The 20,162-nt window shown below is 36.0% G+C and overlaps 1 protein-coding gene across 4 annotated transcripts in view; it reads right to left on the bottom strand.

Annotated features, from left to right (window-relative positions):
* The window catches only part of EPHA6 (EPH receptor A6), an 887,146-nt gene that overhangs the window by 244,729 nt on the left and 622,255 nt on the right, over nucleotides 1–20,162 (bottom strand). For all 4 annotated transcript variants that reach the window (XM_004773009.2, XM_004773010.2, XM_045088243.1 and 1 more), the window contains 2 exons: nucleotides 3,843–3,951; nucleotides 528–601 (listed from right to left, as the gene is read on the bottom strand). In XM_004773009.2, coding sequence (XP_004773066.1) covers nucleotides 528–601; nucleotides 3,843–3,951 — 183 coding nt within the window. The remainder of the gene's footprint in view (nucleotides 1–527; nucleotides 602–3,842; nucleotides 3,952–20,162) is intronic.

The raw sequence follows: 20,162 nt of genomic DNA, 5'->3' as shown, positions 1-20,162 counted from the left end.
AACCAACTATAGTGGTAATTATAGCTTGCTTGGGAAGAGATTCTACAAATGAATATAACCTTGTAGTCAGCTCAAGGATTTCATACATATTCTAAAAGTTAAAGAGCTGATTTTCTTTTTTAGCGCTAATGAATTGTAAAATGATTTGTTATATGTTTAAAATGACAATCCCTACAAGAAGGAATAAAAATTCCTTAATATTTCTATGGCAAATGCTCTACTAAATAAAACCAACTCACATTCAGGAGCCATTGTGAGCGGAAAATGACTAGATATAAGCAGTCATCTTGTATTTTTAGCATATTCAGTCTTTGTGTTTTCCATCAAGCAGAATTAGTAAAAAAAAGTACTGTCATTTAATGAGAAGCAGGTGCAATTTCCACAAACAAACCTGGGAACCAGATGAAAACTCTTAAGGCTGGAAGTACACTTTTTCAGATTTTCTCAACTCCGTGGATGTAAGTCTAAAAGGAAGTCCCGAGGGCTGGAACAATGTAAAACAATGGAAGAGTCACTGTACTACTTACAATGCCCATTCTGCTGTAAGTGGTTTCTTCTCTTCTCTTCTGACTTCATTTTGGCCTTTATGTACCACTGGCACCTTTTAAAAAGGTAAATAGAATCTTATTTTTAGAACTGAATGAATGAGAATCAAAACCAACTAAAATACCTATCATCCATAGGCAAAGTTCTTATCATAAAGGCCATTTTTTAATGAAAATACTTATAACATGTAAAAATACTCCATACAAGGTTTTTTATATACATTGAAATTAACACTAAATGAGAATAAAATACTCCCAAGTGGATTGATTAATCCAAATGATAGGAATCTTAGAGAATATTCTATAATCAGAAATAACCAACATATTCTTCCTTATATAACTTCTAATAGCTAGAGCTGGCAAAAAGCATTAAAAGTCAAAGTGAGAACATGTTTTTTGAGTCAAAAATCTCAGGCATTTAGACAACTGTCTTCTAGTTTCATTGCTAAAGAGCATGATTTCTTTTTTTTGATGTCAGAAATTTGGTAGAGGTGTGTTCCATTCTCTCTTGGGATGATTGTGCTCTAAGAAAGGGGAGATGCTTATCTTGCATGATTTCTTCATCATGATTAAATTCATCAGCATCCATATGATTCGACAGTTCATCAAATTTCTAATTCCAAATGATTAAACAGAATACATCTGTGGTATACAATCCAATCTCTCAATGTGAATTTGTCCTCAGATCCTAAGGAAATTGAGTATTTATTCAGAAATGTTTTAGAGTTTTTACAGAATAATTTCCAATGAGTACTCCCCTTATCAAAGTGCTTAAGGGATACTCCAAAATGAAATTTTTTTTTTAATCTTGTGTAATTGAAATCGTCTTCCGCAGGATAGAAGAATAAAGTAGTTTCTAATGTCATATAAGCTGGCAAACATGGAAAGTAAAAGCTGAAAATAATTTAGTATAAATTTTTCTTTTATCATTGGATTATCTTTTTAAGTGATATTCAAATTCTGCTTCAGAAACCCCAAATAAAGATAACATTTGAGCCCAGCTCTCAAGTTTATTACGGCAAACTGAGTTAGCCTAAGGACTAAAGGTTAAACATATAGCAACACATTAAGTGTTGGTATGTTTATTTTTTTTCAACCTAATTATCATTGTGACTTTCCATGCACCAAAACTGTGTTTAATCCCTCTTCCTGCAAGACAGTCCTAGATAGGATCAGAAAAACTCTAACTTGTTATTTTTGGATTTTTGTTTTGTTTTTTGTGTTTGTGGGTTTTTGATTTGTTTTTTCTGGCAAACAAGTTTAGACCTCCACCAGGATGCATAGCGTTTTGTTTTCTTCTTTCTGTTGTTGCTGCTTTTTTTTTTTTTAATAAACATATATTTTTATCCCCAGGGGTACAAGTCTGTAAATTGCCAGGTTTACACACTTCACAGCACTCACCATAGCTGCTGTTGTTTTTATAACCAGTTCTCCCCTACTAATGACTAGGATTTTGTAGGTCCTGTTTAGTATTTGTAGGATATTATATTGAATATTCTGTTTTCAACCAAATGGTTAGTTGGTTTAAAGAATCCAAAATTTGTTTTTTGCCCACTAAAAGACAGTTGTAAAAACTGTGATGGTGGCAGGAGCTGTGAGAGGTTAGCATGAGGTATAAAGGGAGTGAGAAATAGGAGAGTGCTGGGCAATGGTGTCTGGTGATGTCACCAGGCCATGCCCAAACTAGTCCTTTCTATTACGATTAATTTATCAGTATTTCCTGCATTCTTTCATTAGATATTTTTCTTTTTTCTTATTACTATAGCTATGACTTTTCTATCATCTAATCAGTCTCCCAACACAAGAGACTCTGAGATAGTCTCTATTATAAGAGCAACACTAGGCCTATTAATTCAGAAAATATTTAAGTACACATGGGTAAATGTGTCCCTTTTACAATTAATGTCATAAAGAAGTCACCATTTCAATTCAACCACATTACAATATTCAGGTATTTCTCTTTTCCTTGATAAGTTCTATAAAAGTGGGTTTGTTACAACTAAATCTGATACCTCCAATGGGTACCAATTACAGTCAGGGAGGGACCCACCTTTGACAACTGCCTTCTAAATACTTGTGAATTTATTGATCTGCACCTTTAGCCTGCTCTAAAATTGTAGGTAATAAATTTTCCATGCATGCATATCCTCTATAATTTTAAAATTAATTTAAATAAAATATTGATACATAAGTCAAGTTTTAAAATGAACAAAACAAAAGGTGTTTATAGTTCACTGAACTATTGCCCCTGAAGGTAGCTCTTTGTCATTTCTGATTATTATCAAATATCAACATTTCCCAGTTGAGATGGCATGCTTTGGCTGGTGTCCTCATGGATGCACAGTTTTTGGCTGGCATTCTCATTGCACTTTTAGATCATGACATGGTTTTTTTAAATGTGTGTGTTTTTGAGATTATCAAGAAAACTCTTGAGGTATTCTTTTGTGCCCCTACTGATATTCTAGCAGGAATTATTGCTCCTGTTGTGGGAATAAAAATATGATGTAATCTACTGACAATATCTGACAAAGGCCTGTTGAGGCTTAATATCAAGGCTTACATAAGAAATACTACTTGTTCTTTTATGTGATTTCATACATACTATCTTTAGTCACATCTCTGTATTGTCAGTACTTGGCTCATGGTAATAATCCAATATATCAAAAAGCCAATAAATGGTTTTAATTCATTGTAATACCAAATATGTACAAAAACAGAAATAAAAGTTTTAGACGGGTGAAGCACTTTGACCAGCTAGTCAGGATTCCAATCTAGGTCTTTTGTTATGTTAAATTTATTGTTACTCTAAATTTTCATCCTTATTACACTAAAGTAGAGTAATACCAGGTTTAAAAAACCAATTAACATAATACTAATATAGATCCTTTCACTATTTAATGAATAAATATAATACATTCTGTAACACTGTTTATAAAAAGCTTTTATACAAATTCTCTGTTGAATTATTTTTCCCCCAAGAAAAATCCCTTTGATGGGATAATTTGAATGTAGCAAAGGAAAACCTCAGAAGTAACTTAATTGAGTAAGAATTTATCATTCATAGCTTTCAAAGTGTTTTAATCTAATCACTAGTTGCTTTCATATTCAGAAGTGTATTGATAACAGAGAACTAGCCAGGTGGTTCTGTTACTGTACAAACTTCATTTAGAGCAGAATCTCCCCTGATCCCTTATTGTCTCAGACCTGGTTTGTTATGTTGAAAAGCATATGAATACAAAGTATATAAGAGAACGGTTATTCACAAATCTTGGTAATCATCTGGTATGCTTTAGTTACCTCCCAGTGATTAAGAAGAACAAAGTAAGAATGACGAGGAGAGTAAATCCCCCAACAGCCGCAGTGGCTATCACGAGAATCTGTCCCTGTTCGGCCGCCATGTCAGAAGCTGAAACACAAATACAATATTAAAATTTCCCTGGATGACATTTCACTACTAAAATTATTTTACAACTTAGTATGTACTTGAAAATATAGTAATGGACACCAAAAATCCATACTGTATTTGCTTTTATTTGGCACACAGGATGCAAACTTAAAGTAAGGGCTGAAGGCTGAGGTCATAACCCACATCACATTTTCTTCTTTTTTCAGAAAAATACAAGTAAAGTAGATGGATTCTTAGTATCCCACATTTTAGGAATAAATATTTGTGGCAAATTTAAATCAGCAGATGGACTTAAAAGGATTTTATGTAATTGCTAATTTATTTCCTTAAACACTCTGATCAACAGACTAGGCTTTACCCACTGTTTGGTGTCTATTTCCACAAAGTGGAAAGACTACTGCATAATTCACTTAAGAATGAGCTTTTTCATATTTCATGGAGCTTAACTCAAACACGAAATTTAAGAACTCTCACTCTATAGCACAAGAGTGTACATGGTAAGTTCTTAGATGTCTAGCAGTAATTGGAAAAATGACATTTGAAAGCTTCCTTTTTTGAAGAGAAGACTAGATAACATATGGTATCAACATATTAACTCTTCATTGACAAAACTATCTAAAACTATATTGGATGCTTTTACTACTTCCCAGGAATCTTTTAAAATATATTAGTTCAATTAATTAATTGGCACTTCTTATTTTGTGTATTACTGAAGTTTTAATCAGATATATTTTTTATTGAATAGGATAGGAACTATTGCTTAGGAACAGAGGCAAGAAAACTGAAGCCCAGAGAAGGTACAGAACTTGCCCAACTCTACACATGATTGTCACCAGAATTCAACCTTCAGATTTTTGTTTCATTTCTCCTTATGCTATACCTTGAAGTCATAATTCAGTTAATTACCAATATTCTAAAATATTGAGTCAATCAGTCCCTTAATCTCCTTTAACTAGAATAAAGCTTGGTTTTTATTTTGATTACTGTAAAAATCTATTAATCAAATCATTTACACACAGAAAACTGAACCAAAGAAAGAATATAACTGAAAAACATTTAATTTTCTAACACAACAACTTATTAAACTTGGATACTTCAAGACTTTCACAGAAGTAGATCTTCTTCTGGGAATCAAGTATGCAGTATGCTATGTGCAAATTTATATCCAGAGTAGTAACTTCAATAAAAATGACATACCTACTAGAAAATATCTGAACATTAAAAGCTATTGTTGAGTAAGAAACTAGTCATAGCATTCAAAAGGCTTTTTGAGAAATCTAAATGTAAATAAAATTAAAAATCATTTATGCTTTGGTGAGTGCTGTGAAGTGTGTAAACCTGGTGATTCACAGACCTGTACCCCTGGGGATAAAAATATATGTTTATAAAAAAATTAAAAAAAAAATTAAAAAAAAAAGAGTGTGAAAAAAAAATCATTTATGTTCAGGTTTCAGTAAGAAACCTATTAAACCTTGGAATTAGATTTTCATCAGTATGATTTAATTAAGATATATTCAGGCATCTATTTCTTTTAGCTCATAATCTGCCCAGATAAAAGTTAAAGTGTTGCACCTTATCCAATAATGTGAAGATGTTTTATTAGATCCTCAATGAATTTCCTAATCTTCAAAATAGCACTGATATTATGGGAATTAATGTGTGCTCTAAAATGTCACATTTTCACACTGAAAATTATTGAATAACAAATTATAAAGAATAGATGTTACAGAAAACAACATTAACTCTTTGAAGATAAAGAAGATGGCATTTAAAAAGAAAACATTTACTTGGTAAAACTGTTGTATTTGTAAAATATATAATATAGTTCAAGAGTTTTAAAAACTGGAGCTTCTATTTTCACTATAGCCAGGTAGCAAATAATTTATTGGGGCCATATATTCAAAATTCAGATGGAGGAGAAGATTATGTAATTGGGCCTTTTGAAAATCAGATTACTTTATTATAGAACACTGTGTTGTTTAACTTAAATAATTACTTAGCAAATTGCCAGGTTTACTAATGTATCTTCTTTTTCACCCTTGTAATTACATATTTATGAACTTTGCTTCAATTAAAATTTTAATTGAATAACAGAATATTAAGTTATAACAATTTGAAAAATGCATATGCCTGTGTAATTGTTTTTTAAAATCTGCACCAGAAATCCTAGACACTCTTCTTTGAAGATTAGCATATTGTTGACCCTTGAACAATGCAAGTCTGAACTGCATGGGTCCACTTATATGCACATTAAAAAAAAATAATACAGCATGGTATTGTAAGTGTATTTTCTATTATGATTTTCTTAACATTTTATTTTCTCTAGCTTACTTTCCTGCAAGAATATAGTATATAATACATAACTTACAAAATATGTGTTAATTGACTATTTATGTTTTTGGTAAGGCTTCTGGTCAATAGTAGGCTATTAGAATAGTTAAGTTTTGGGGGAGTCAAAATGTGTATGTGGATTTTTGACTGCTAGGGCAATGGGGGTGGTTGCTGTCCCTAACCCTCATGTTGTTTAAATCTCAACTATATATAAATATATAAGTCATTTGAAAATAAGAGCCCATATGGTGATACATTATTATACTGGGAGTAAAATGCCATGGATTATGGGGCTGGGATGATTATGAAAATATTAGGAACATCATCGTCATCAACAGCAGGCACTATTTGCTTCATAATAAACTCTCCTCGAGCACTATGCTTAGTACTTCAAATTAAGCACTATTCTGCACAAATTCAGCATTATTCTGCACAATGATCTTAATAGGTAGGTACTACTATTATTCCTAGTTTAAGTGGTTATAGTATTAGTATAAGGTCACACTTCTTGTACACAGGGAAGCTGGCAATCTAACTCTGATTTGCCAGGCTCCAGGCCCATGCTGATGCCAATATTTTACATGACCATTTTCACTAACAGAACAAATGGCTAGATCCAGTGCTTTTGTGGGACCTCAATCCATTTTGCTTGACCATGGTGTCAGGTCTGTAGAATGAGAATGTTTAATTAAATGTCTGTCACAACCTCTCAGAGCAATTTTATTATGATACTGTGTTATCCATAAAGACTACAAATATTGGGAAGAACAAGATTTGCCTTTGAAAATAAGAGAGACACTCATGACCTGTGCTGCAGCTCTTGGTCCTTAATGGGGATAATTTCTGCCTTTTTATCATATTAGTGTTGGCCAGTCACCGAGCTCTATCTCAGGATGAAGGCTGTCTATAGTCCTTAACTTTGTTCACAAGGCTCTCTACAAATGGCTCTATATACATATTTCCAGATTAATATCATTCACTAACTATGCTGAATTTCTTCCAGTTGCTTGAAAAAGAGTGTCAAACTCTCTTTCATGGTCAAGTCCTAGTCAGTCCTCTTACTTGAACATCATATCATTTGGGAAGCTTTTCTCTGACTGTTTAGATTTGATTAGGTTCATAGACTTATGTTCCCACAGACCCTTAGACTACCTCTACCAATAAATTTCTATCATGTTTTATTGAAATCACTTCTTTTGTAATTTTTTTTAACGAATTCCATGAGGTCAGGGATTTTATTATTCACTATTATATCTATAGTAAGTTGAATGATGACATCTGCATTACCCCTCTCTCTGCCCCTACATAAAAAGAGAGAGAGAGAGAATTTGCAGGTGCAAATAAGTTAAGGATATCAGTCATCCTGTACTAGCTGGGTGGACCCAAATCCAATGACAAAGAGACAAAAGAGAAGACAAGAGAAGTCCATGTGAAGACAGAGGTAGAGACTGTGGAGATAAGCAGCCACAAGGCAAGGAATGTCTGGAGCTTCCAGGACTCAGAAGAGACTAGGAAGGTTTCTTTCCTAGAGCCTTAGGAGGGTGTATGCTTCTGGCCTCCATAACTGTGAGAGAATTTCTGTTGTGTGTGTCACTTATGACAACAGCTCTAGGAAACTTAATACAGTATTCAGCATATAAGGCCTAATACATAGTAGTAGCTCAATAAATATTTGAGGGAATGGATTGAATGATGGTTTGCATTGGGTGATTCTGTTTAAAAAAAAATCAGATTAACCTAGGGTAATCTATATCTTCACCTTCCCGTGAAGTAAGTCTACCCAACATAATTTTAATCAGAAGAATCAAATTATTCTGTATGCTTGGAGATAATACTTCCCAGAAAGCAGGAACTACTAGGAAGTACAGACTTCTACATTAAATCAAATTAATTAAGCTTAGAAATGTGACTCTAAGGTTAAGAACTCATCAGTTCATTCAACAAATGTTTATTGAGCACTTATTACATGGTGGACACTGAGATAAACACAGGAGATTCAGTGATGAAGAAAAAAGACCATCATTTCCTTCCTGGATTTACTGTTCATGGCAAAGATAGACAATAAACAAGTAATTACAAGTGTAAGAACTGTTACAAAAGGGATACATAGGGGTTGCTCTGGAAAAAGAATAAGCAGTCACTAGCAATGAGTCAGCAGAGTGGCAGTTAGGAAATAAGCTGATTCTTGGGCAGCGTGAGAATTACAGTGCCAACCCCTGCAGTTGAAAATCACTGCATAGCTTTTGACTCCCCCCAAACTTAACTACTGTTAAATAGTAATAGCCCATTATTGATTGGCAGCCTTTTCCAATAATACAAATAATTGGTTAGCACATACTGTGTGTATTATCAACAACATCCCTTCTTCCAGCCTCGGGCCACCCTCCTCTTTTCCAGTCACCACCTTTGAAATCATAATCTCAAGCCATCATTTGCCTCTGGGACTAGTCAATACCATTTTTTGAGCTTATTTCCTTCTTGCTGAGCAACCGTGAGCTCCCAGATTCATCAGAATTATTCCACCGAGGTGGAGGCTGCTGCCAACCACTTGGTCAACAAGCGTCAGCTGGCCTCCTGCACCTACCTCTCTTTGGGCTTTTATTTCAGCCTCATAATGTGGCTCTGGAGGGTGTGGGCCATTCTTCTGTGAGGTGCGGTAGGAGAAGCAGGAGGGCACTGAGGGGCTCTTGAAGATGCAAAACCAGCTGGGATGGTCACGCCCTATTCCAGGACATGCAGAAACCATCCCAAAATGAGTGGGTTAAAACCCTGGATGCTGTAAAAGCCACCATGGCCCTAGGAAGAGCCTGGACCAAACTGTTTGGGATCCACATGCCCCAGATTCTGCCTCACACACTTCCCTGTCTCTGTGACTTCCTGTAGAACCACTTCCTGGATGAGAAGGTGAAATTCATCAAGAAGATGGCAACCACCTGACTATGCTCCACAGGCTGGGTGGTTCCCAGGCTGGGCTGGGCCAGTATCTCTTTAAAAGCCTGGTGGTGAATATTAAGGAGGGCACGTATTGCATAAAGCACTGGATGTGGTGTATAAACAATGGATCTTGAAACACTGAAAAAATAAAATAAAATAAAATTACCAAAAAAAAAAAGGGCTCCAGTGCAGCTTTGAGCCTCTGGGGCTCAGAGGCCCTGATGTCAGGGCTTCTGCCTAATCCTTTCCCTGCAGCAACTATGCAGCATTTTAACCACTCTGGAATCTTATCCCAAGTCTTGGGCCAAGTGAAAACAATAAAACTTTTTGCAAGGACAAAAAAAAACCCTACTAAAATAAAATTAAATCTCTGTGTATGCAAAGTTCAAACCCGTGTTGTTCAAAGTCAACTACCTGTGTTAAGGAGGAGGAAGAGAAGGAGGGAAAAAAAAAAAGAGAAGGAGGTGTACTTTTTCCTTGGTTAGAGACCTCAAGGACCTGATTAATTTAAGTAGACATTTAGACAGAGAAACCTTAAAATCATCTACCAAATAGATTCCAGAAAAATACAGGATAGGTACAAATCCCCTGGCATGTGTGACAACCTGTTAGTATCATCTAGTCATTTTTTAATCCTAAAAAGATTATTTCTAATTAGTTTTATAGGAGAAAACGCATATCATTTACTAACGTAAATAACACCCTAAAGAGCAAATGTGTCCTTAAAAAGAAACAATGCCATCTGGGTAAGAAATGTTGATCGGAAATTTGTCCCTTTGCTTAATGGAATGAGGTCGTAGTCTTGGAAAAATACAAGTATACTAAAATAATTATTTCATTGTATGGTTTGGAAAGAGGCACACTTCCTTACGAGGAAGCAATTATCCAAAAAGAGATACAAAATTGTTCCTGACAAGAGCTTAGTACCTAGCCAATGCTTGGCATAAGTCAGGATGCCATTATAAGTGAGGTTTACTTTAGTTGTTTCTATTTAAAGAGAAAAAAAAGTGAGGTTCTTTACTTGGAATCCAAATACTTCTAAAAAATAGATTTAAGAAAATAAATTTCATGTCTTTAGGATATGAGAGAAAAGCAATTTGGCTATTTTTAACCAAAGAATTTTCTTCTACTGAGACATGATTTTTGTCTCTCTGTAATCAAGATTATTCTAGTTTATATTTACATTTCAAAGTAAAATCTGTTATTTGTATGCTGTGTCATTTTCTGTGGAATAGCTTTTAAAGTTAACTCTTTTCTGTTATGAACATCTTTTTAAAGTTATTGAAGACAGCAGTTACATAATTTTCTTTTTTTGAGTAAAGTTTTCTTAAAATGCTTGCCAGGGAAATAAATGGTGGTATATATTGTTTCGTATTTACATGTTTTATTTGTGACTCCCAGTTCTTGATGAAACATCAAAATTTCAAGTGATATTATCTCATTTCACCAAAATGATTTTTTTTTTTTTAAAGCACAGGAGAAATCTAAACATTGTAATGGAATGACAGTACCCAGTAAACTCATCTTAAGATTTATTGACAGACCATGCAGGAAATCTTTAGCTTTTTTTTTTTTTCTGGAAAAAAAAATTCTCCTTAGGTCATATACCATAATCAGGATTAGTTTAACCTTATGAAATGAGATACACATACAAAGATTTAGCAATATATAATGGAAACTAATCTATAAAACCTCAACACTATATGGTTATATAGACATATGTGTATGACATACAAATGTAAGCTGAGGATATATTTCTCCTAGACAAACAGAATTTTGTGATTTTGTAGATGATGCTGTTATTCTCTTGTCTACTTGGACTTGAAATGTGTGGTCATCTTTGATTCTACCTTTCCCTACAATTTCATGTCCAGAATCAAATCTTTATCATGTCTTACATTATTTTATGTTTATTACCACTGGCACAACCTCATTTCAGGCTTCAGCCTCCCATGATTAGACTACGTTTATATTTTTCTATTCAAATGGCTTTCTACAATATTCTTCCCAATCCATCTCACATTATGTGGTCACATGATTATTCTTCAAAATAAAATTTTAAAATATTCAGAGTCTTTCTCAGTGCCTAGAGGGTAAAATCATCCCACGGCAGTTGAAACACCATTCTTAGAGATATCCAGGCCTGAACCTGGACTCAGCCCTCCCGTAATTCTCTCCTTCGCCTTCAGGTTGATCAATTCTGCCATTCCTACATTTTTTTTTTTTTTTTTTTTTTTTTTTTTACAATGAAAGATTTTTTTAATTTATGTAATAAATATGCCTTTAGGAATTTTTTAGTATTTTCTTTTAAGCAATATAAACCTATGTCTACATTTTCCAAGATTTCATGCATGGGACAATCAACATTGATTTTAAGATATAAGTTTAATTCCATTGTTAGTGGAGTTGTACAGAAGACAGAAGTAAAGTTTCAGTACATTATTCCATTAAGGACATATTCTAACTTTTTTTTAACAGTTAAGATGTCTTTTCAAACAAACCTTCAGTCTAACATTTTTCCTTGTCAATATTCTTTTTTTTTTTTTTTTTTTTTTTTTTTTTTTTTAAATTTTTTTATTTTTATAAACATATATTTTTATCCCCAGGGGTACAGGTCTGTGAATCACCAGGTTTACACACTTCACAGCACTCACCAAATCACATACCCTCCCCAATGTCCATAATCCCACCCCCTTCTCCCAAACCCCCTCCCCCCGGCAACCCTCAGTTTGTTTTGTGAGATTAAGAGTCACTTATGGTTTGTCTCCCTCCCAATCCCATCTTGTTTCATTTATTCTTCTACCCACTTAAGCCTCCATGTTGCATCACCACTTCCTCATATCAGGGAGATCATATGATAGTTGTCTTTCTCTGCTTGACTTATTTCGCTAAGCATGATACGCTCTAGTTCCATCCATGTTGTTGCAAATGGCAAGATTTCATTTCTTTTGATGGCTGCATAGTATTCCATTGTGTATATATACCACATCTTCTTGATCCATTCATCTGTTGATGGACATCTAGGTTCTTTCCATAGTTTGGCTATTGTGGACATTGCTGCTATAAACATTCGGGTGCATGTGTCCCTTTGGATCACTACATTTGTATCTTTAGGGTAAATACCCAATAGTGCAATTGCTGGGTCATAGGGCAGTTCTATTTTCAACATTTTGAGGAACCTCCATGCTGTTTTCCAGAGTGGCTGCACCAGCTTGCATTCCCACCAACAGTGTAGGAGGGTTCCCCCTTTCTCCGCATCCTCGCCAGCATCTGTCATTTCCTGACTTGTTGATTTTAGCCATTCTGACTGGTGTGAGGTGATATATCTCATTGTGGTTTTGATTTGTATTTCCCTGATGCCGAGTGATATGGAGCACTTTTTTTCATGTGTCTGTTGGCCATCTGGATGTCTTCTTTGCAGAAATGTCTGTTCATGTCTTCTGCCCATTTCTTGATTGGATTATTTGTTCTTTGGGTGTTGAGTTTGCTAAGTTCTTTATAGATTCTGGACACTAGTCCTTTATCTGATATGTCGTTTGCAAATATCTTCTCCCATTCTGTCAGTTGTCTTTTGATTTTGTTAACTGTTTCCTTTGCTGTGCAAAAGCTTTTGATCTTGATGAAATCCCAGTAGTTCATTTTTTTCCCTTGCTTCCCTTGCCTTTTGCGTTGTTCCTAGGAGGATGTTTGCTGCGGCAGAGGTCGAAGAGGTTGCTGCCCGTGTTCTCAAGGATTTTGATGGATTCCTTTCGTACATTGAGGTCCTTCATCCATTTTGAGTCTATTTTTGTGTGTGGTGTAAGGAAATGGTCCAATTTCATTTTTTTCTGCATGTGGCTGTCCAATTTTCCCCAGCACCATTTATTGAAAAGGCTGTCTTTTTTCCATTGGACATTCTTTCCTGCTTTGTCGAAGATTAGTTGACCATAGATTTGAGGGTCTATTTCTGGGCTCTCTATTCTGTTCCATTGATCTATGTGTCTGTTTTTGTGCCAGTACCATGCTGTCTTGATGATGACAGCTTTGTAATAGAGCTTGAAGTCCGGAATTGTGATGCCACCAACGTTGGCTTTCTTTTTCAATATCCCTTTGGCTATTCGAGGTCTTTTCTGGTTCCATATAAATTTTAGAATTATTTGTTCCATTTCTTTGAAAAAGATGGATGGTACTTTGATAGGAATTGCATTAAATGTGTAGATTGCTTTAGGTAGCATAGACATTTTCACAATATTTATTCTTCCAATCCAGGAGCATGGAACATTTTTCCATTTCTTTGTGTCTTCCTCAATTTCTTTCATGAGTACTTTATAGTTTTCTGAGTATAGATTCTGTGTCTCTTTGGTTAGGTTTATTCCTAGGTATCTTATGGTTTTGGATGCAATTGTAAATGGGATTGACTCCTTAATATCTCTTTCTTCTGTCTTGCTGTTGGTGTAGAGAAATGCAACTGATTTCTGTGCATTGATTTTATATCCTGACACTTTACTGAATTCCTGTATAAGTTCTAGCAGTTTTGGAGTGCATTCTTTTGGGTTTTCCACATATAGTATCATATCATCTGCGAAGAGTGATAATTTGACTTCTTCTTTGCCGATTTGGATGCCTTTAATTTCCTTTTGTTGTCTGATTGCTGAGGCTAGGACCTCTAGTACAATGTTGAATAGCAGTGGTGATAATGGACATCCCTGCCGTGTTCCTGACCTTAGCGGAAAAGCTTTCAGTTTTTTCTCCATTGAGAATGATATTTGCGGTGGGTTTTTCATAGATGGCTTTGATGATATTGAGGTATGTGCCCTCTATCCCTACACTTTGAAGAGTTTTGATCAGGAAGGGATGTTGTACTTTGTCAAATGCTTTTTCAGCATCTATTGAGAGTATCATATGGTTCTTGTTCTTTCTTTTATTGATGTGTTGTATCACATTGACTGATTTGCGGATGTTGAACCAACCTTGCAGCCCTGGAATAAATCCCACTTGGTCGTGGTGAATAATCTTTTTAATGTACTGTTGAATCCTATTGGCTAGTATTTTGTTGAGTATTTTCGCATCTGTGTTTCATCAAGGATATCGGTCTATAGCTCTCTCTTTTTTGGTGGGATCCTTGTCTGGTTTTGGGATCAAGGTGATGCTGGCCTCATAAAATGAGTTTGGAAGTTTTCCTTCCATTTCTATTTTTTGGAACAGTTTCAGGAGAATAGGAATTAGTTTCTTCATTAAATGTTTGGTAGAATTCCCCCGGAAAGCCGTCTGGCCCTGGGCTTTTGTTTGTTTGGAGATTTTTAATGACTGTTTCAATCTCCTTACTGGTTATGGGTCTGTTCAGGCTTTCTATTTCTTCCTGGTTCAGTTGTGGTAGTTTATATGTTTCTAGGAATGCATCCATTTCTTCCAGATTGTCAAATTTATTGCCGTAGAGTTGCTCATAGTATGTTCTTATAATAGTTTGTATTTCTTTGGTGTTAGTTGTGATCTCTCCTCTTTCATTCATGATTTTATTTATTTGGGTCCTTTCTCTTTTCATTTTGATAAGTCGGGCCAGGGGTTTATCAATTTTATTAATTCTTTCAAAGAACCAGCTCCTAGTTTCGTTGATTTGTTCTATTGTTTTTTTGGTTTCTATTTCATTGATTTCTGCTCTGATCTTTATGATTTCTCTTCTCCTGCTGGGCTTAGGGTTTCTTTCTTGTTCTTTCTCCAGCTCCTTTAGGTGTAGGGTTAGGTTGTGTACCTGAGACCTTTCTTGTTTCTTGAGAAGGGCTTGTACCGCTATATATTTTCCTCTCAGGACTGCCTTTGTTGTGTCCCACAGATTTTGAACCGTTGTGTTTTCATTATCATTTGTTTCCATGATTTTTTTCAATTCTTCTTTAATTTCCCGGTTGACCCATTCATTCTTTAGAAGGATACTGTTTAGTCTCCATGTATTTGGGTTCTTTCCAAACTTCCTTTTGTGGTTGAGTTCTAGCTTTAGAGCATTGTGGTCTGAAAATATGCAGGGAATGATCCCAATCTTTTGATACCGGTTGAGTCCTGATTTAGGACCGAGGATGTGATCTATTCTGGAGAATGTTCCATGTGCACTAGAGAAGAATGTGTATTCTGTTGCTTTGGGATGAAATATTCTGAATATATCTGTGATGTCCATCTGGTCCAGTGTGTCATTTAAGGCCTTTATATCCTTGCTGATCTTTTGCTTGGATGACCTGTCCATTTCAGTGAGGGGAGTGTTAAAGTCCCCTACTATCATTGTATTATTGTTGATGTGTTTCTTTGATTTTGTTATTAATTGGTTTATATAGTTGGCTGCTCCCCACATTGGGGGCATAGATATTTAAAATTGTTAAATCTTCTTGTTGGACAGACCCTTTGAGTATGATATAGTGTCCTTCCTCATCTCTTATTATAGTCTTTGGCTTAAAATCTAATTGATCTGATATAAGGATTGCCACTCCTGCTTTCTTTCTGATGTCCATTAGCATGGTAAATTCTTTTCCACCCCCTCACTTTAAATCTGGAGGTGTCTTCGGGCTTAAAATGTGTTTCTTGGAGGCAACATATAGATGGGTTTTGTTTTTTTATCCATTCTGATACCCTGTGTCTTTTGACAGGGGCATTTAGCCCATTCACATTCAGGGTAACTATTGAGAGATATGAATTTAGTGCCATTGTATTGCCTGTAAGGTGACTGTTATTGTATATGGTCTCTGTTCCTTTCTGATCTACCACTTGTAGGCTCTCTCTTTGCTTAGAGGACCCCTTTCAAGATTTCCTGTAGAGCTGGTTTGGTATTTGCAAATTCTTTCAGTTGTTGTTTGTCCTGGAAGCTTTTAATCTCTCCTTCTATTTTCAATGATAGCCTAGCTGGATATAGTATTCTTGGCTGCATGTTTTTCTCATTTAGTGCTCTGAAAATATCATGCCAGCTCTTTCTGGCCTGCCAGGTCTCTGTGGATAAGTCAGCTGCCAATCTAATATTTTTACCATTGTATGTTACAGACTTCTTTTCCCGGGCTGCTTTCAGGATTTTCTCTTTGTCATTGAGACTTGTAAATTTTACTATTAGGTGACGAGGTGTGGGCCTATTCTTATTGATTTTGAGGGGCATTCTCTGAACCTCCTGAATTTTGATGCTCGTTCCCTTTGCCATATTGGGGAAATTCTCCCCAATAATTCTCTCCAGTATACCTTCTGCTCCCCTCTCACTTTCTTCTTCTTCTGGAATCCCAATTATTCTAATGTTGTTTCGTCTTATGGTGTCACTTATCTCTCGAATTCTCCCCTCGTGGTCCAGTAGCTGTTTGTCCCTCTTTTGATCAGCTTCTTTATTCTCTGTCATTTGGTCTTCTATATCACTAATTCTGTCTTCTGCCTCATTTATCCTAGCAGTGAGAGCCTCCATTTTTGATTGCACCTCATTAATAGCTTTTTTGATTTCAACTTGGTTAGATTTTAGTTCTTTTATTTCTCCAGAAAGGGCTTTTATATCTCTCGAGAGGGTTTCTCTAATATCTTCCATGCCTTTTTCGAGCCCGGCTAGAACCTTGAGAATTGTCATTCTGAACTCTAGATCTGACATATTACCGATGTCTGTATTGATTAGGTCCCTAGCCTTCGGTACTGCCTCTTGTTCTTTTTTTTTGTGTTGAATTTTTTCCGTCTTGTCATTTTGTCCAGATAAGAGTAAATGAAGGGGCAAGTAAAATACTAAAAGGGTGGCAACAACCCCAGGAAAATATGCTTTAACCAAATTAGAAGAGATCCAAAATCGTGAGTGGGGAGAAAGGGGATAAAAAGAGGTTCAAAAAGGAAGAGAGAAAAAAGAAAAGAAAAAAAAAAAAAAAAAAAAAAGAAAAAGAATTTTAAAAAAAGAAAACACCTAAGAAAAATGTAAAAATATATATATATATATATTAGATAAACTAGTAAAAAATCGTTAAAAAAGAAAAAGGTAACAGTTAAAAAAAAAAAAATTTTACCCGAAGGCGAGAAAAAAAAAAAAAAAAAAGAAAAAAGAAAAAATTAAATTAACTGCAAGACTAAAAAAAATCACAGGAAAAAAGCCATGAGTTCCGTGCTTGGCTTTCTCCTCCTCTGGAATTCTGCTGCTCTCCTTGGTATTGAAACCGCCCTCCTTGGTAGGTGAACTTGGTCTCGGCTGGATTTCTTGTTGTTCTTCTGGGGGAGGGGCCTGTTGTAGTGATTCTCAAGTGTCTTTGCCCCAGGCGGAATTACACCGCCCTTACCCGGGGCCGGGGTGAGTAATCCGCTCGGGTTTGCTTTCAGGAGCTTTTGTTCCCTGAGCGCTTTCCGTAGAGTTCCAGAGGACGGGAATACAAATGGCGGCCTCCTGGTCTCCGGCCCGGAGGAGCCGAGAGCCCAGGGCCCCACTCCTCAGTGCGCCCTCAGAGAACAGCGCCCAGTTACTCCCGTCTGCCTGACCTCCGGCCGCGCTCCGAGCTCACCGAGCCTGCGACCGGTTCAAGGTAACACGGAGCTGCGAGCTTACTGTCGGCTCTGTCTCTGTAGCCGGCTTTCCCGTTCCAATACCCGCAAGCTCTGCGACACTCAGACACCCCCGATCCTTCTGTGACCCTGCGGGACCTGAGGCCACGCTGACCCCGTGTGGGCTTCGCCCCGGTTTAGCCTCTGGAGCGATGTCCCTCAGCGGAACAGACTTTTAAAAGTCCTGATTTTGTGCGCGGTTGCTCCGCCGCTTGCCGGGAGCCGGCCCCTCCCCCCGGGGTCTATCTTCCCGTCGCTTTGGATTCACTTCTCCGCTGGTCCTACCTTTCAGAAAGTGGCTGATTTTCTGTTTCCAGAATTGCTGTTCTTCTTCTCTTCGATCTGCCGATGGATTTTCAGGTGTTTGCAATCTTTAGATAAGCTATCTAGCTGATCTCCGGCTAGCTGAAGCAGTCTCAGCTTGCTACTTCTCCGCCATCTTGACTCCTCCCCTGCCATTCCTACATTTTAAGTAATTCTTTGATCCGCGTTCTCTCCTGTTCCCGCAGCTGTTCAGATACTCATCACACGTATTTGAATTCAGCAAGATGGCAACTTCCATCTATGTGGAATGCAGTGGAATAATAACAACGTGGACACAAAGCCTCTGAAGAGACATTCGATAGATATTCACATACTAAAGAATGCAGGGTTTACTCCATAAAACAGCTTTGATGCCTCACACTCTTCTTCAGATGTATTTATTGATTTCCAAGTTCACAAAACAGTAGAGTAATAGTAAATTAAGTAAGTGGAGGCCAAAGGTAAGATATCTAAAGAGAAGGAATGGAGTAGAAGTGCGCGCTGCTAGGCTGACCACCAGAAGAACTGGGGAAACTGAAAATCTGACATATGATCCCAAAATATACTCTACTCAAGAGTCAGGAATTTAGGATCAAATATCCCTGTAAAATTCAGAGAGCACAGAAGGACTCACTATGTTATAACTCAAAACATCAACATGATCATATAAAGTCAATCACAGCATGCTGACTTATGTCCAAGGTATTTTGTTTAAAAAGGGCAAGAGTCTGTGGGAGAATGATTAGAAAAATATGTCTCTGAAAATACTTAAAAATAATAAAATAATACTTTTAAGGCCAAACCTTGGTCTGAAAACTTCAGTGGTCAAAAAAAGATTCACTTTCTGAGGATTTCAGGGGTTTTGGCTTACTTCAATTATACTGTAAGCTTTTTGAGGGCAGAAATAATATCTTTCAAATTTCTATATCACATGGGATTAGTACAGTGCCTTACACAATCTAAGAATTAATAAATATTCATGAGGAAGTGATAAAGAACACATTCTAGATATAAGGATTAAATGTCCCTGGCTAAAGAAGAGTTTTCATATATGAGGTATTTGGTAATGCTCCTGCTTAAAAATGTTCTAGTTATACAAACAGCCCCTTACACATTTGTTTTTTGGTATTAAATATGTTCAGAAATAAATTAATAGAAAATAGTGTGACTTAAGATTTTTTATTCAAATACCCCTGCTTAGGCTTTGAATGAAGTAAATATTTAGAGGAGAATATTTGCAATGGTATTATATTAACATGTTTCTTTTATGTTCAGTATTTGTTGCCATTTACCAACAGGAAAAATACTTCTAAGATGAGAGAGAGAGAGAGAAAGAGAAAGAGAAAGAGAGAGAGCAAAGACAAGGGATTCTGTGTTCCACTCAAGTAAACCAGTTAATATTCTCAACTGGATAGAAAAAAAAAGCCTCATGGATCATATCTATTGAAGTAGGGATCCTTAGCTGGGATTATACTTTTTCAGAAAGTGATTTCACTGCTGTGCTTTCCTCCTCAGGGCTGCAAGTTCTCCAGAAGTGATGCAATTCAGTACATCAATCTGTGGCTACATTGGGACAGAGAAGATTTCAAGATTTGCCCTTCTTGATGACCTTAGTTTATTTGTCAGATAAATATGCCAAATGACACAGGGATAATTGGAAAATGTGAGTTGGGTACATCTTGATGGAGAGGCAGAAGCAGAAGCAGGTAGTGCAGCATGAAACACATTTTGTTTTGTTTTAAAGATTCTTGAGTGCATTAATAGATGGTCAAGATGCCTTGACAGGCAGGCTTCATATGACAAAGAACAAAGAAAAGTGATTGAGGCATTTAAACATCTGGAACTCTGTTAACATTCTAAATGTCAAGGATTTAATTTGTAATTGTCTATATTTCATATTGTTATTTGCAGTTGAGATAGGTCTTTGATAACGTATTTTGCAATTGAAATACTTATGCCTTTATACATGCATATTTCATCTTTTTTTTTTTTTTAAGATCCAGTGTATAATAGAATTTCCTTACAAATTTCACAAATTCCCTGGAACAATCGATACTCAATTTCAAAAGACTATTTAATGTGCACCATAATATTAATAGTGAGTATTTGCATATTTGTAAATAGACATGCACTTGAGGCTA

The sequence above is a fragment of the Mustela putorius genome, unplaced genomic scaffold, assembly GCF_011764305.1.
Source record: "Mustela putorius furo isolate JIRA1106 unplaced genomic scaffold, ASM1176430v1.1 tig00003834_pilon_pilon_pilon, whole genome shotgun sequence".
In the NCBI taxonomy this organism is placed as follows: Eukaryota; Metazoa; Chordata; class Mammalia; order Carnivora; family Mustelidae; genus Mustela; species Mustela putorius.
The sequence above is the reverse complement of the archived record's forward strand: the minus strand, read 5'-3'. Positions and strand labels throughout refer to the sequence as shown.